The 17,982-nt window shown below is 33.4% G+C and overlaps 1 protein-coding gene across 1 annotated transcript in view; it reads left to right on the forward strand.

Annotated features, from left to right (window-relative positions):
• Positions 1–17,982, forward strand: part of LOC125658375 (uncharacterized) — a 99,180-nt gene that overhangs the window by 30,660 nt on the left and 50,538 nt on the right. The window contains exons 19-30 of the mRNA XM_056148304.1: positions 11,694–11,752; positions 11,835–11,980; positions 12,121–12,258; positions 12,960–13,074; positions 13,395–13,519; positions 13,608–13,628; positions 14,202–14,237; positions 16,336–16,445; positions 16,530–16,588; positions 16,677–16,822; positions 17,295–17,432; positions 17,631–17,745. Of these exons, the coding sequence (XP_056004279.1) occupies positions 11,694–11,752; positions 11,835–11,980; positions 12,121–12,258; positions 12,960–13,074; positions 13,395–13,519; positions 13,608–13,628; positions 14,202–14,237; positions 16,336–16,445; positions 16,530–16,588; positions 16,677–16,822; positions 17,295–17,432; positions 17,631–17,745 (1,208 nt within the window). The remainder of the gene's footprint in view (positions 1–11,693; positions 11,753–11,834; positions 11,981–12,120; positions 12,259–12,959; positions 13,075–13,394; positions 13,520–13,607; positions 13,629–14,201; positions 14,238–16,335; positions 16,446–16,529; positions 16,589–16,676; positions 16,823–17,294; positions 17,433–17,630; positions 17,746–17,982) is intronic.

Consider the following 17,982-nt stretch of genomic DNA (forward strand, 5'->3'; position numbering starts at 1 on the left):
AATCATATTAATCCTTAAATATTATGCAATAAATGTTTAAAGAAATTCTTATTGATGTAAAACTTATACGGTACCAATCTTGATGCACCAGATGAGCATTTCGACAAATAATGTCTCTTCAGTGATGCTCAAGCCGAAATTTAGGAAATTCGAAATAACAATAAACTTTTAAGAACTATAAGAAAAGCCAGAGATATGATACTTTCACATTGATTAATGTATTTCTTTTTCAGATCTTTCCATTTGGCGTCAATGCACTGTATGGAAAATGCCGTTAAAGAAGTATTAAACAAAACCTGTACCAAACAGCATTTTATTAATGCATTAAGAATGAAGAATGATACAGTGACTAGCATAGTTGGGGCAGATATATCAAAATGCTTAGGTAAATTTTTGCCAATACTTTTTTAAAATTTTCTATAATTCCTAAAGAATTACCTAAGTTTTATAGTATTGTCAATGGTTTGGGAAATATATGAAAAGAAAAATTGAGGTCGTAGTGCTTGTCATTGAACTGCAGTGTGTCAAACTTGGCCTTTTTGTACATTAGATTTACAAAGTATTTATTAACATAAATTGTATATGTCAACACAAAATAAGCAACACAAATTAATCATTATATCAAATAATTACACACTCGTGTCTTCTAACAATATAGATATGATGAAAAACTTTCATGCAAGTAGATTGAAAATAAGGAAAATTCATGAAATGGAATTTGAGAGTTGAAAATAACATATCAGGAGGTTTTTTTTAATAGCACATAAATCAAAGTCTTGCTTTAAATTTAAAATGGAATTAAAGACGGTAAGTGTTATACATCAATTGTTTGAATTATTGGTAAATTACTTGTGATTGTTTTACAAAATTTCGGGTGAATCACTATAAGTGTTTTTAAGAATCGGTGTTCTGTTTATTAAACAAAAACATATCAACCACATCAATCAATTTAGAACATTTGAATCAGGTAAAAGTCTTTTAGTACTTGTATCATGAATTGCAAAATTGAAATTCACTGCAAAGGGTATCATAATTGACGATATGTCAGATAAACAAAACCTTTTAACTCGTGCTTAAATTAAAGAATCCTTTCGACACAAAATGTAGTCCTTTCCAAACCATTTCAAATTTGAAATTTACATAATATAAATTTCAAATGGATAGGTTTAAGTAGTAAATATGTAATACATTTGGATCAATATAGTAAGTATTGAAACAATATTGACAGTTAAAGCATCCTGCGCACTTATGCTCAAAAGTTGAAGAGCTAACTGTCTTAAGTTTTGTAGTCCAACCGAATATCTAATTATTGTGGTAAAAAAATCAAACTGACATAACACCCACTGTCTTTGAAATAGTTCATTAATGTTTTCTGTCAGCTTCAAGATCTAGAGAATGGTTATAATTGATTTTAATCGGTGGTCTACAAAAACCAGTAGATATAAAAAATCGTAACATTGCTTATGAGTAATATATTTTCTTATTTCTAGATACTGAACCTAGCAATGAAACATGTTTTTCTTTTGAAACATTTGAAAGACCCGAATATCAGAAGTGTTTCGAAGCTTATTACGCGCTCACTTATTATGCCAACACTACATCAAAAGAAGAAAAATGCAGGTAAGATACCATACTAGAATATTTATGTAGCTGTTCGATAGTATCAAATGTGTACTGAAACATGTAGAATTACCAATGGATATCGTATCATTTTAGATTATACGAGCATTCTCTAGGTTGTGTTGAAAAGAGTATACCATATTGCGATGCACAGGAAGTCCACAACTTAATAAACGCTTATGTAGAAATTGCTGGAGTGAAGGGTAGCAGTTTTGATCAACAATGCCCAGGTATATGCCAAAATATATAGTTAGATGCATATATAAACACGTTTTTGGATAACATCTGCTAAATCCCAACTAGCAAATCGACGATTCACGATTCCTTTAATTCTCAGAAAATGAGCAAAGATGTAATAGATCAACATCTGCAGACTTGAAAAGTAGCTTTGTCAGAGATTTGCTTTTGGAAAAATAATCACCAAAATCAGCATATTTCCACACAGTTATCCAGAGATGTTGAAACTCCTATAGGAATTGTGATTTCCTAAAAAAGGATTCTTTAGAAAAAGGAATTCATGTAGAAATATCAAAATATCCTTTTTGGAAATATTGCAAATTCTGTGGGAATTGTTTAAAATCCTAAGACCATTAAATCCTAAGACAATTTTATTTACACTGTAGGAAATCTTTTTTCTCCCTAGGAATCCCCTTTTCTATGGGATTTATAAAAGTAATTTAGAATTTAAAACAATTTCATTCGATTTTGTTCAAATCCCGGATGGCAATTTTTCCACAAGCCTTTTTCTCAAGATTTGCCCCCCCCCCCCCACAAGTTGTGTATGTCACTACACCTGACCGATGAAAGGCATCTGTGATAAAAGTGGTTTCAATCTCTAGATATTTGTGATAATCTGTAATTGAGGAGTCTAGGAATGGTTTACTCTGATTTGCCAGTTGAAAATTAACAATTCCTGTAATAATCAAGAAGCCCTTGGCATGAGCCACATTTCGTATCCATGTTTCTTGTACAAATGCTACTGGAACACTAATAAACCAAGTCCTGCTTTTGCAAGGACCACTAATATACTATCATGTATTTGAATCTGCGACATCAAGTCTTAAAAGCGGACTAATCGGTATCAACCAGCCTTTCTCAAACATGGTATAAATACATTTGAATTTAATGTTCAGATCCAGGACCATCTCGATCGTTCTGTGACGATGAAGAGGCTCACCTTTTATACATATACGGTAGATGTTCCCACTACTTGGCTATAACTCAGCGTTCCTGCATTTAGTAAGTATATAAATATATATATATAATTATCACCTGCATATGGTGTTTATATATCTTGACCGATTCGATATGCAATAGCTTGGTCTCCGTATAGTCAGTTTTTAAATCGAGGTAAGCTACTGACAAACAAGTTGATGGTACAGAAGTTTCAACAGTCTCGAATGAAGTCAGCATTTCGCAAATTCTATGGTCGTTATAACGATTTAGTTCGTCACTACAACCTATCATTGGGTCAAATGCTGTCTGACGTGTTTCATACTGATTAAGCCGTTCTTGGCACACTGATTTTGACTGCGGAGAACTCTGTTTACATGACCGGGATGTGGGGCTCACGGCAGGTGTGACCGGTCGATAGAGGATGCTTACTTCTCCTAGGCACCTGATCCCACCTCTGGTGTGTCCAGGGGTCCGTGTTTGCCCAACTATCTATTTCGTATTGCTTACAGGAATGATGAGATTGATCACTGTTCGTTATCTTCACCTTGCATTGGTAATTCGGCTTAATTTCGGCCTGTTGTGATCTAATATTTGAAAAGGATAATCCAAAATGTAGCGGTTGTCCTTCATGACACTAGTTTTGCTTATCGGATACCTGGGTAAAATTTCAAAATAGGTTTATAATAGAAAGTAATTTTCCATGTCTGACAAGATTGACTTTGCTTGCAAGTGAAATGATGAGCTTTACATGCCTAGAACAGTAAAGTTTTACCGCAGTATGGATTTTTAGTATTTCATGAAACTGACAAGAATTACGAATAACTAAAATATCAATTGCATCTAAATTTCAGTGCGCCTTATTTTATGGAATGTGCATACAATCACACTCGAGCACTGTACTTCAGATGCCCGAAAACGTCTGTGATAACAACTATTTTAAATGCAACTGCGTTTTATGAAAGGAGGTACCCAGGGTATGGAAGGAAAATCTCAACTTGTCTATCGCGTAAGTACTACATTCCTCCTCCTAGACGATTCACGTAAGATGCTGTCAATGAGTGATTTTTGGTGATTTATATAACTTTGTCATTCTGAAGAAAAGGAATTCAAACCAACGAACAATGCCGTGTGTATCCTTATAATTATCATAGAATGCTAACATGTATAATATACTTTATGTTTGTCTGCTACCCACAAATAAAACCAACTCCATTTAAAAGATAAAATAGGTCATTTATTAAGTATAAATGACAACAAATCAATCAGAATAAAAAACACCTGTCTGGTATATGAAAAATACACAATATGCAATGAAGAAAACATCAATATATTTAAAAACCAAGAACGAATTTCTTGCATGCATACTTGATATGCATGAAAAATATTTCAAATTGGTTTGCTTGAATATGTTGTGTATGTATAGAGTAGACCTGCAGTTCATACCTATTTAATAACTAAAATATCTAATGTACAGAGACCATAGAAACAAACTGCACCTTGGGATTGCACCTCCTTAGTCAACAAAAAGTCCAAGAATGCCTGGGAATTTACTACCTATTATCATTGTCAAATGGTTCCATTCCACTGTCAGAGGGAACACAATGCTAGTAAGCCCTTCTTATAGCCAATCATTATAACTATACTAAAGGTAGTAAGTCCTTCTTATAGCCAATCATTATAACTTAATACTAAAGGTATTGACATTTGTTCTCGAATTTATTTTCAAATTCAAGATACAACCACAGTTTAATTAGATTCTCAAATACTGAAATTAACATATTTTGTATCAACTGTAGTAGACGAATTAAAATTAACAATGTTTTCTCTTACATTTTAGCATTTATCAATCAGTTGTGCATTGTGTGAAAAATAACTTGCCCCAGTGTACATTACAAGACTACGACAGTGTTTTGAGACCCGTGCTTGTTGAACTCTACAATCAGACCATTCCCCGAACTTGTCAAGGTATATATTTATGTGTATTCATTTATTTCTTTTACGTCGCTTCAAGTTGTTGTCGCTCGTATTAAGACGTCATCACCTGTAGGTCAAGTACCACAAATGAAGACTTATGCTTAGCGCTCTAGACCGTATGGGTAAATACTCTTGATCATGCCAACTGTTCCTTCGATATAGGATCATAGTTCTCAGAGTTTTATTGAAAAGACCCGCGGTTTTCACTTCTGAATGCCAAGCATTTGACAAAGGAACACTGTAACTGTAATTGTCTGTTTTACGTCCTAAGTTTGACGCGGACAAGGCACAAATGGGGCTCGTCCAACGACCTCCCGGTCATGAAGTGAATGCTCTAATCAATGAGCCATCGTGATCGGTGTACCATGCTATACACAATTTCTAGCTTTTAATCCTGATAGTCTCTGTATCTAATTAGTCACCTACCGTCGAAGCCGAAGAGGAAAACTAGTTTGTACGTCGTCTGTCCCTCCATCCATCTTTCCTCTATCCGTCCTCTGTCCGTCACAACTTAGTTTTCTAGACTTTTTATACCCCTGGTGAACGAATTTCAGGGGTATATAGGAATCACTCTGTCTGTCTGTCCGTCTGTCTGTCCATGCAGATTCGTGTCCGGGCCATAACTTCTTTGTTCTTTGACATAGGCATACCATATTTGGCACAGGTGGATCACCATGAAACGATGTACCTTCATGACCTATATGACCTCGACCCTTGACCTCAAGGACAAAATTAAAGAGTTTTTACAATGGATTTGTGTCCGGGCCATAACTTCTTTGTTCTTTGACATAAGCATATCATATTTGACACATGCGTGTATCACCATGAGACGATGTGTCGGGTACCTTCATGGCATCTAAATGACCTTGAAATTTGACCTCAAGGTTAAAAATTGATTATAGGGTTTTGACATAGTCATACCATAAGACATGGGTGTATCACCATGAAACTATGTGTCATGTACATTCATGACCTCTTTATGACCTATGATCCCAAGGTCAAAATTATAGATTTATACTATGGATTTGTGTTTGGGCTATATCTTCCATTTTCTTCTACAAAGGCATACCATATTTTATACCTATTAACAACACCCTTTGGGAGATTGGGGTTAGCGGGGGATATTCTTAGTGAGCATTGCTCACAGTACTTCTTGTTATATGCTTGTCATGCTTTGATTTAGGAAGCTGCCATTTGTCATCGTTTCTCCTCAATGTTTTAAGTAAAGAACCTAAAATTCGAATGAAGTATGTTGAACTTCATATTTCTTCTCGGCATGGAATGTTTCGTTGAAGAGTCATCAAAATGATTCAATTTTCTTTTTATATCAAACAAGGTATCAAAGGTATCCCCAGGCTCGAGTTCTATAGTTGTGTTAAGAACAATCTAACCTCCGGTATAATGAAGCATAGAGAGATAGGAATTTTCTCTTCCATCTAGAATCTTCAACAGTTACAACTTTATCCAGCCAATGTTTCTTTCAGTGTCGGTGCTACGAATAACCGAAATCGACAAAAATAAAGTACAGTAACATACTCCTGGAACTAAAACTTTTCCAAACATTAGGGTAGCTCATTACACCGATTGTTTTATTTATTGGCTCATTATAACACCGTATAACGTATCATTTCACCATCGAAAAAGTGTTACAAGCCCTCAAGTATTTTATATAAATTGTGATTTATCCTGGAACGATAATAAAGGTACTTTGCAAATAAAATACACTAGTGTCAACCTCTTGCTGTGTCAACCTCTCACTGTGTCCACCTCTCGCTGTGTCAACCTCTCGCTGTATCAACCTCTCGCTGTGTCAACCTCTCGCTTTGTCAACCTCTCGCTGTGATTTGATGTGTAGTATGGATATCTAAGAAAACATTCCTAAACGATGTTCTAATTTTTTGCATAACAAAATATGATTAAATAGCGTTTTCAATTTCCATAAATATTTTGTCTAAAAGATTAGAATGTTTATATCTTTTAGTCATGGTTTTGTAACATTCCTGGAAAACTCATCAAAAACTCATATAAATATAATTTAGAGCTTGTATCACTCTTTCGATGCTGAAATTATAGTTCATACGTGTATTAACGAGAAATAGAATTTTAGTGTAATGAGCCACCGTAAAAGGAAAAATTAATTCTTGTACCTATGAAAACAAATTAATTCCGATTGGGATTTTTAAATCTAAAATAAACTATATTTACGCAGTTCTTCAGGAGTATCTAATTATGAATACAATTATGATTACAATAATGAGTAAAGGCACTAGTCGAATATACGCAGTAGGTTTTGTAATGTTTTCATTATACTACTAGTGTACTTGTTTCTGGATAATTATTATCATCATTATATATACCAGAAAGAATAATAATAATACCATATTTATATAGCACACTTTTCATACACTATGTATCCTCACAGGTGCTTTACAGTGCATATATACCTTACTACAGAATGGTATACACATAGAACATAAAAAATAGATAAAACATTAAAAAGCAATGATATAAAAGGCGTTATCACATGTAAACAGTCCGTTGCTGTACCTATCCTGATTGTACATTTAAAACATCAAAACACAAGATACCATAAATATGCTAGATAAGAATAAACATCAGTTTCAAGACGTATTAAAATAAATAATAATGAAATACACACACACACACACACACACACACACACACACACACACACACACACACACACACACACAGCATATCATGTCTCGGTTATAATACATTAAAACATAGAATTTTTTTTGATAAAACATCACAAAATGGTACTCGAAAACTAAAACACACAGTCAAAACAGACAGGATAATCGTAATGCGTATTCATTTTCATTTCAGTCAGTCCAGTGCTACGCCCAGGCTGTACGGTAGAAAGTGTCATTATAGACAATGCAAATATACACTGTAAAACTGCACTCGGGTATCTTCAACCTTCATGCAGTTCAGCCAGGTAAGTAGGAATGTAGTAAGTACTCATTAATTGCCACTAATTAGGAATGTAGGATAATATATAAACCATTGGTGGTTTGTATCTTTAACATTTCATTCAGGTAATAGTGTCATAGAAAATGGGTGAACTCAGTACATCTCTAAGACACCTGTAATTTACTTACTGGATTACTTTGTCATTAAATTGAAGGAATCTTATTCAATATTGATATACGTTTTGATTAGTTTTCAGAGTTTTTAAGGCAATTGTTAGTATAGGATTAAACATTCTGTTTGAAGAATTTATTGATGTGTAAACTCTGGATAATTTATTCACAAACTGAATAAAAGTGCAATTCTTATAATTCCAATTCGTTCCTTGTATTATTAAATTCAATAATTATACCCCCGAACGAAGTACTGAGGGGTATATAGGAATCACTCAGTCTGTCTGTCCGTCTGTCCATCCGTCTGTCTGTCTGCCCGTCTCCAGATTCGTGTCCGGGCCACAACTTTTTTGTTCTTTGACATAGGCATACCATATTTGGCACACAGGTAGATCACCATGAGACGATGTGTCGGGTACCTTCATGACTTCTATTTGACATTGACCCTTTACCTTAAGGTCAAAATGAAAGGGTTTTTTACAATGGATTCGTGTCCGGGCCATAACTTCTTTGGTCTTTGACATAGGCATACCATATTTGACATACGAGTGTATCACCATGAGACGATGTATCATGTACCTTCATGACCTTGACATCAAGGTTAAAATTAAACGTTTTTACAATGGATTCGTGTCAGGGCCATGACTTCTTTGTTCTTTGACATAGGCATACCATATTTGACACATGAGTGTATCACCATGAGACGATGTGTCGTGTACCTTCATGACCTCCATATGACCTTGAACTCAAGGTCAAAATTAAACGTTTTTACAATGAATTCGTGTCCGGGCCATAACTTCTTTGTCCTTTGATATAGGCATACCATATTTGACACGTGAGTGTATCACCATGAGACGATGTGTCATGTACCTTCATGACCTCCATATGACCTTGACCGCAAGGTCAGAATCAAACGTTTTTACATTGGATTTGTGTCAGGGCCATAATTTCTGTGTTCTTTGACATAGGCATACCATATTTAACACGAGTGTATCACCATGAGACGATGTGTCATGTACCTTCATGACCTCCATATGACCTTGACCTCAAGGTCAAATTTAAACGTTTTTAGAATGGATTCGTGTCAGGGCCATGACTTCTTTGTTCTTTGACATAGGCATACCATGTTTGACACATGAGTGTATCACCATGAGACGATGTGTGAGATACCTTCATTACCTCTATATGACCTTGAACTTTGACCTCAAGGTCAAAATTGATTATAGGGTTTTGACATAGTCATACCATAAGACATGGGTGTATCACCATGAGACTATGTGTCATGTACATTTATGACCTCTTTATGACATTGACCTTTGATCTCAAGGTCAAAGCTATAGGTTTATACCATGGATTTGAGTTCGGACTATATCTTCTATTTTCTTCTACAAAGGCATTCTATATTTTTACACTCAGGAAAGAGGTAATTTATGCCTATTAACAATGCCCTTTGGGAGAATGGGGTAAGCGGGGGTATTCTTAGTGAGCATTGCTCACAGTACCTCTTGTTTGAATAGTTTCCCCGCACTATGTTATTTTTTTCAGGCATACACACTGTTTTCTGGATTTATTGATATGTTATTTCTCGTTTAGATTGACTTTTGTCCAATCAAAACAATTGTAATAAATAACATTGGAATTATTCTGTTATATTTTTCTTCCTCTTATACAGTGTTGGCAGGTATTTGCAATGCATTATGGGTGCAATGTGGGGATCCAGTTATTACTGTACAGAAGAACAAGTCCGATCTGTTATGGCCAATGCAACGTCCTATTTCGAAAAGGTTTATCCAGGAGAGGGACAGAATGTATCCACGTGCATCGAAAGTAAATATTAGCTGTTTTTTTAAATATAGAATTAGATTAAATGGAATAGTTTCAAAGAATAAAGTTGTGTTGCAGTAATGTTCAATTACAAATAAGATAAATTGTGGAAAAAGTTAGAAACTACTCAAGATCTCCACTTTTCAAGTCAATAACATTAAAGCATGAACGGCATTGCCATAGCATACCGCAGTATAAGTCTATATAGCCTTTAATATGTGTTAAGCAATGTATTACTTACAATTCAGATAAACATTTCATCAAAAAGTTTTTACAAATAAAACAGTAATGATTTTTGTTACGGTGGCATATTTCTGCCCCCTGTATGCTGTTATTTTTCTATAATATATATCTACATGCAGGCTAACTATGTCGACATGTAGGATAGCCAGGTCAACATGCAACATACCTATGTTAACATGCAAGAAAAGTGTAATCAAATAGGAATCAGTAAAATATCCAAAATTAACAAATATTGCCCACATCCGACTTCCAACATACTAGATGCAACTTATTAATTATATTGACATTCAACTTAATTATATTGAAATGCGAGATAATTATGCAGACATTCAGCATATTTATGTCGACATGCAACATATTTATGTCAGTATGCAATTTGTATATGTTAACATGCAACATATTTTATTGTATAAATATGCACAGGGATTGGTCTTAATTGCTAGAACTTGTAACAAATCCCTTTGTATATTTATACAATAAAATATGTTCAAATTAACATGCAGCTTATTCATATCAGCATGCAATTGGTTTATGTTGACATGCAATTTATCTATGTTAACATGCAACTTATTTATGGTGATATGTGAGATAAATATGCATGTTGACATATTTATCTCGCATGTCACCATAAATAAGTTGCATGTCGACATATTTATCTTGCATGTCACCATAAATAAGTTGCATGTTGACATATTTATCTTGCATGTCACCATAAATAAGTTGCATGTTGACATATTTATCTCGAATGTTGCCATAAATAAGTTGCATGTTGACATATTTATCTTGCATGTCACGATAAATAAGTTGCATGTTGACATATTTATCTTGCATGTCACCATAAATAAGTTGCATGTTGACATATTTATCTCGAATGTCAATATAGATAAGTTGCATGTTGACATATCTATCTCGCATGTTGCCATAAATAAGTTGCATGTCGACATATTTATCTCGCATGTCACCATAAATAAGTTGCATGTTGACATATTTATCTCGTATGTCAATATAGATAAGTTGCATGTCAACATAAATAAGTTGCATCTAGCTTGTTGGAAATCACATGTTGGCGATATTTCATAATTTTTTGAAAAAATTCTTATCTGCGTATATTTTTCTTGCATGTTGACATATTGATGTTGCAAGTTGACATAATTAACTTGCATGTCGACATAATCTATATAAAAATAACTTGAAAATAGGAGGTAGAAATATGCTATCATATAAACATGTTCGTGGGTGCTTTTTAATGGATCAGAAAATCCAATTATAACAAGGCAAAGAAAGACAGTTCGAATAAGATAGAATGAAGTCTGTTGAAATATGTATTTCTTGTCAATGAAATGTTTTATTCAAGCGTCATTAAAACGTTGCAATTTTCTTTCCTTTCCAGAGTATCAAGTCCTTACGACTATCAGTCCACCCTCAGTGCTAAGTATGACACTCTCGCTATTATTTTACAACATGCGAAAAAGAAGTTCCGTGTTTTTTTAAAACTAAATCATATTTACTGAGTGAGGAATATATATTTTTGTAGTAAAAAGAGTAGCCTTCACAATAAAGACGTCTGGATTCACATGGGATGATTCGTTACTGAATTCGAGATCAACATACTTTCAATATTTGAATAATACGATTGTTGGTAATGTAAGTAAACTAAGTAAATGTTTCATATGAAGAAAAAAAACTCGCAATATGCATTTATGAAGAATGAAACCATATTTGATAAACAAATTGATCCATCTATTACAGTTCACGAAAGCTTTTGGTGACGTCCCAGGATTTTTACAGTTGACTGTAACCTCTTTTATGTAAGATAATTTTTGTAACCATACTTTTATATGTCATTATAGTGTGTAGTGAGCATCATTTGATTGCTGGTTTCTTTTACAGGAAAGGAAGCATATATGCTGATATGACATTTACTTATGATAGCTCTAAGTTATCTGGTAGTGATTCTATGCAGGCAGTTAGCATGGCCGTGCAAAATGGGACAGTATACCAACTCCAAGTTGATAAATATTTCCTGTACAGAGGAGGTATGTTTTAAAGTTCATGCTAAGCCCTTATTCTTGTATTGGGTTAATATTTACTAAATCGTCTAAATTTCATGAATTAGTCAGTCTGTTACGTTTTGAATGAATTACACGACCGACAAAATACAATTACAATTTTCTAGAACCTAAGGATGGTGAATGTCCACTCGTAAGAAATACCACAGCAGGAACCTGTCCCGAGGAATGTCTAATGGACAGTAACTGTACAGGGTCTGCAAAATGCTGCTTTAATGGGTGTGGTCATACCTGCCAACATCCAGGTAAATAACTTCTTGAGGTAATATAAAAATAACTATATTAATTTCCATTCGACATACTTTATTCAATTAATAATCAACGAAAATATATATCACCACTTTTTTTTTAAAATGCCAGACATGCATAAAACAAATTTATATGTCAACTTCCTAACATTGCACATTTTCATTAAATAGCTTAAGAAGAATGCATTAAATGGGTGACAAAAGTTTAATATGAACAGTTTCAAAAATTGCTATTTCATAGATATACATGTATTATATATTGATTGTGGATGTCGGGGGAAATCATTGTGCAATATACATTTTAAGAAATACCAGCATAGGAGTCATTCTCCTTGACAAAGGTTTTTTTCAAATTATTTATAGAAAATATAAACTTATTCAATATCAAATACTGCAAATGATTTTTTTTATCCGTAGAATATGATTTGTACAAAAATGTATTTCTATTCAGTTTTATTAATGAAAAATTTCCTAAAAACATGAGATCACAAAAGGATGAGGTTGCCTTCATGTATTGTAAAAATATCAAAATTCTTCCAACAATGTATATGAGGAAAGTCAATTGAGATTATGATGCCTGGCGTATACGATGTATATTTTATTTTTCACATTCATTAAAACCTTGTTCACATTTGATAAAACAAGAGCTGAGTTTTAGGTTTCATGATTATAAGTTTTAATTCCTTTTTCTGAAACAGATTTGGGCGTCCATCCCTGTGAGGATTTTAATTATCTAGAGAAGACAGGGGCGCAGTGTTCAATACATCACGTGCAAAATTTAACGTCTTCTCCTGATATCCAGACGTTCTGTCGGTAAAGTTTAAAGAGACATTCTGATTTTGTTTACTTGATCAATTCTCTAGATGCAATTGTAATTTCAATACGAGAATTAATGTCCATTCTAGCCAAAATGTGAGTGAAAAGTATCACTTTTAAAGAGGTTTTTGTGAATATATATCTTTATACATGTTTGGGAGACCAAATATTCATTCTTACTCGATTGTTTTATTGAATAGGTAATGTTATTGTGATTGGTTGATACATTTGAGAATTGTCTCCAAAATATGTCTTGTTTTGAGATGTTTGTTCCTCAGTAGAGAATACAAAGCAACCTCATACGAATTCCGTTTCAGTGATATGAAAGAATTCTTAGAATGTTTGATGGATATCATTTTCAAAGAGAAAAGAGTCCGATGTTCTGACGATCAAATTGCTACAGCTATGACGAGATTCGGACTTACAATGAAAACAACTGACTGTATGTGTTAATCGTTCTATGAAAACCTATAACTCGTTGTATTGTTTAAGAAATGATGAGTTCTTATTTGAATATCATTTTCTTTCAGGCTATAAAGATTTGACCACCAGTAAGTATGCAATTTTATAATGAGGTTGTTGCATAACTTATGGAAGAAGATTACTTGTTGTTTACACAACAGCTATTAAAACTTTCTTCTTAAGAAAATAGAGCCTTTAAATCAATTTTATTTACTTAATTTAGACAATGTTATTATTTTCACGAGGAATTATCAATTACGATAATCCTAGCAATCAATTTTGCAACTCTCTCTCTCTCTCTTTCTCTCTCTCTCTCTCTCTCTCTCTCTCTCTCTCTCTCTCTCTCTCTCTCTCTCTCTCTCTCTTATACAGTAGCAATCATATGCTAATTAGTTTTACGCGCTCAAGATGTAGTGTAATTCCAGACTATTCGTTTATTGTCATGTAAGTTTATCATGGCTCAAGAACTCAAAGATATGATTTGATATTTGCATTATTCAAAGGGTTTTAGCTATGCTTATATAGAAATGGTGAGTCGTAAATGACATTTTCTCGTTGCTCTCTGCTAAATGCTGGTTGTCAAATGCTGATTTCTGTACTGGCCCAAAATGCTGCTTTTTATAATATCAATACTTCTATACAAATTTCTCTTTATGACACAGCTCGCCCATGGGTCACCACTCTTCCTCCAACAGTTGGTAAGTACCTTAAACCAAACAGTTGTAGTATTATTTCTGGGTTTACTGCATGACTCCTTAAATAAGTGATAGAATAGGCAGATTACAATGAATATCACCACACAAAACCATATCTATAGTTCAGTTATTGATTAATTACATGGGGAAATAATAATGTACAATGAAATACTGAGATGCCGTTTACAGTAGCAGCTGATCAATTTGATTTTTTGAAGAATGTTCTAAATTCTGGGTATTATTCACTTTTCCACATCATTTTATATCCTATATGTTGCAGCCCTTCACCGGGAATGATGACATCTCCATATGAGTGAAATTTTTTGAGCGGGACATTAAACAATATACAATCAATCAATTATTACATATCATATAATCATGATAGTTTATACACAGTGGTCCTCTCATGATATTACCTTAAAAACAGTCAATATTTTCATGACGGTAGTAAGACTGTTAATGTAAAACTTATACGGTACCAATTTTGATGCACCGGATGTGCATTTCGACAAATAATGTCTCTTCAGTGATGCTCAACCGAAATGTTTGAAATCCGAAATAACTATGAAGTTTTAGATCTAAATATAGCCAAAAACAGCGTGCTAAACAAGTGGAGCCAAATTCGTCTAAGGATAAGAGCTATGCATGAGGGAGATAATCCTTAATTTTGAAATGAATTTCTAAATTTTATAACAGCAATTAAATATACATCCGTATTTTCAAGCTAGTAACGAAGTACTTAGCTACTGGGCTGTAGAGACCCTAGAAGACTAACAGTCCACCAGGAGAGGCCTCGACCCAGGGGTCATAATGTAAAACTTATACGGTACCAATTTTGATGCACCAGATGCGCATTTCGACAAATAATGTCTATTGATCACATTTGAAATTCTGTAGTTTAATGTTTTCAAATCGACATCATCAAAACGTATGACTTTTCAACACTTTACACGACCATTCCTCACGATAAATTAAAGACTAGACTTTTTCACATCATATACATTTGCTTCTTCAACTAAATTGGAAAAAGGAAATATTAGTATCTAGTGATCAGTCAGCAGAAAGTATAAAAGTTATTTCCATAGCGAATTAACGCATCAAAGTCTTTTTTTCAGTCTTTAGTATGTGTAAAGCAATGTATCAATTATAATTAAGATAAGTATAGTATCCAATTACAAATTATTACATAACTTGACACACTGTAAGTTGTCACTGAGCAAATGGCAAAAGGAGCAATCCAGTTTTTGCCAATTATGTAATGTTGTAGAAAGTTCAAGACATTTACTCTCTGAGTGAAAAAAATGTACAATATATTTGGAATACTGTAGGAAAAATATTTCAATTTCAAGATTACATGGAAATTAATTGTTATAGGTTTTTATCTACAAGAAAACAATACAACAAAGAGCTACAACAATGTAATATCTTTTATTGCTATGAAAATACATAAATTTAAAATGAAATGTAGATTTGAAAATTGTGAAGAAAGTATTCACGGTCTCATGGTGTATATTAAGAAACAGTTATTTTATGAATTCTATGCATGTGAAAAAATCAAAGCACATTTTTTCTATAAAATACTAAAGGATATTGCTGAAAAGATATAATGTATAATAAACATATAATTTTTGTCCGTATGCATTGTAATATGTTGATATACTTGAAGAGGAGAGTCCTTCAAGATAAACAGGTCGGGACACAAACTCGGACTCTGAATAATATTGTACAATATCATTATTATTATTATCTTTTTATTTCTGAAATTGTATGTATATGAATTATATGAACTAAAAACCTTTCTAATCCAGGGGACCCCTGGCACCCCAGGTGAGGAATACTTAGGGGATATCTTCGGATATTTTACCCAAAAAATAGAATTCTGTACTTAATTAATAAAATCAATGTCAACTGTAAAAAAAAGTATAGTATCCAAGATTTTCACATTTGTTTAATAGCCGAACGCTTATGAGTAATTTTACAGCATTAAAAAATTACAATGCAAAGAATGGAGATTTGAAGCAAAATGGAATGAAGATTGTTGAAATATGATTTATTTCTTAGCAACTAAATCATATTTACCGAGATAAATATCTTTTTGTAGTAAAAAGAGTAGCCTTCACAATAAAGACGTCTGGATTCACGTGGGATGATTCGTTACTGAATCCGAAATCAACCTACTTTCAATCTTTGAATATCACGATCGTTAGTAATGTAAGTATCATTGAAACAATCAAACCAATTTTTGTGGGATAAAATTTGTTTTGGAATTATACATTTTTCTTCAATTTTTTATAGTTCACGAAAGCTTTTGGTGACGTTCCAGGATTTTTACATCTGACGGTAACCTCTTTAAGGTGAGAATATGTATGCATCTCCAAAGATGGTTCCATGTGTCGCTCTGGTGTGTAGGTAACATAGCAATATTATTGGTTTCTTTTACAGGAAAGGAAGCATATATGTTGATATGACATTTACATATGATAGCTCTAAGTTATCTGGAAGTGATGCTATGCATGCGGTTCACATGGCAGTGCAGAACGGGGCAGTACACCTACTTCAAGTTGATGACTACTTTCTGTACAGAGGAGGTATGCATTAAGGTGGCTCAATACACCTTAAAAGATTTTATCAAATCAACACGAAATGATTTAAATCATGAAAGGTACAATCTTATATAACAAGTACACATGTTCAAAAGGCAAAACATCTGCACTTTCGGAGATCAAGACATCGTTTTCAAAAACCTGTTTCAATAAATATTATCAAAGTACATCGATGGATTTGAGTAACTCGATACCATATCCACTGAGTTACGTAGATATAAAAAGAAATCGATCGATACAAGTATTTTCACAAAAAAATATTTGGTTCGCTATCTAGAGACGTATTGTCATAAAACATAAAACGTTTTGATGTAGTGAACAACCTTGTAGCTCGTGCTAAATCCTTATGCTTGTATTGGGTCAACATTGACTAAATCGTTCAAAATTCATGGATTAGTCAGTCAATTACGTTTTAAATCAATGACAAGACTGACGAAATACAATTACAATTTTCTAGAACCTAAGGATGGTGAATGTCCACTCGTAAGAAATACCACAGCAGGGACCTGTCCGGAGGAATGTCAAATGGACAGTAACTGTACAGGGTCTGCAAAATGCTGCTTTAATGGGTGTGGTCATACCTGCCAACAACCAGGTAAATAACATCTTGATGATATCATATGATATCAACATTGTTGCAGTAATGTATATGAGGTATGGGATGTTTCATGTTAAATTATGTAAGATGTATATGTAATATGTATATCTTGCTTTTCATATTTCTTCAAGACTTGCAAATGTTGGATAAATTTAGAAAGAGATTAATTTCTAAATCTTATTTTTTTTTAAACAGATTTGGTCGTCCATCCCTGTGAGGATTTCGATTATCTAGGGAAGATAGGGGAGTCGTGTTCAGTGTATTACAAGCAAAATTTAACGTCTGCTCCTGATATTCAGATGTTCTGTCGGTAGGTCTCAAAGATTGGCAATATTAAGCTCGAATTGAAGAACTGGCCTTAAATTTTACTAAGAATTGCTTGAAAGATATTGTTTTTGAAGAAACGTTTTCTGTCGATCAAAAATACGAAATGCATAATTACAAAAATTTATTTTACTCCACAATTGGTTTCGGATTTGAATATTTTGATTGGGTAGTGCGTAGCTTTCGTCCATCTGTCTTTAAGTCGATTGGTTGATGCGTTTAA

The sequence above is a fragment of the Ostrea edulis genome, chromosome 9 (genome assembly GCF_947568905.1).
Source record: "Ostrea edulis chromosome 9, xbOstEdul1.1, whole genome shotgun sequence".
NCBI lineage: Eukaryota > Metazoa > Mollusca > Bivalvia > Ostreida > Ostreidae > Ostrea > Ostrea edulis.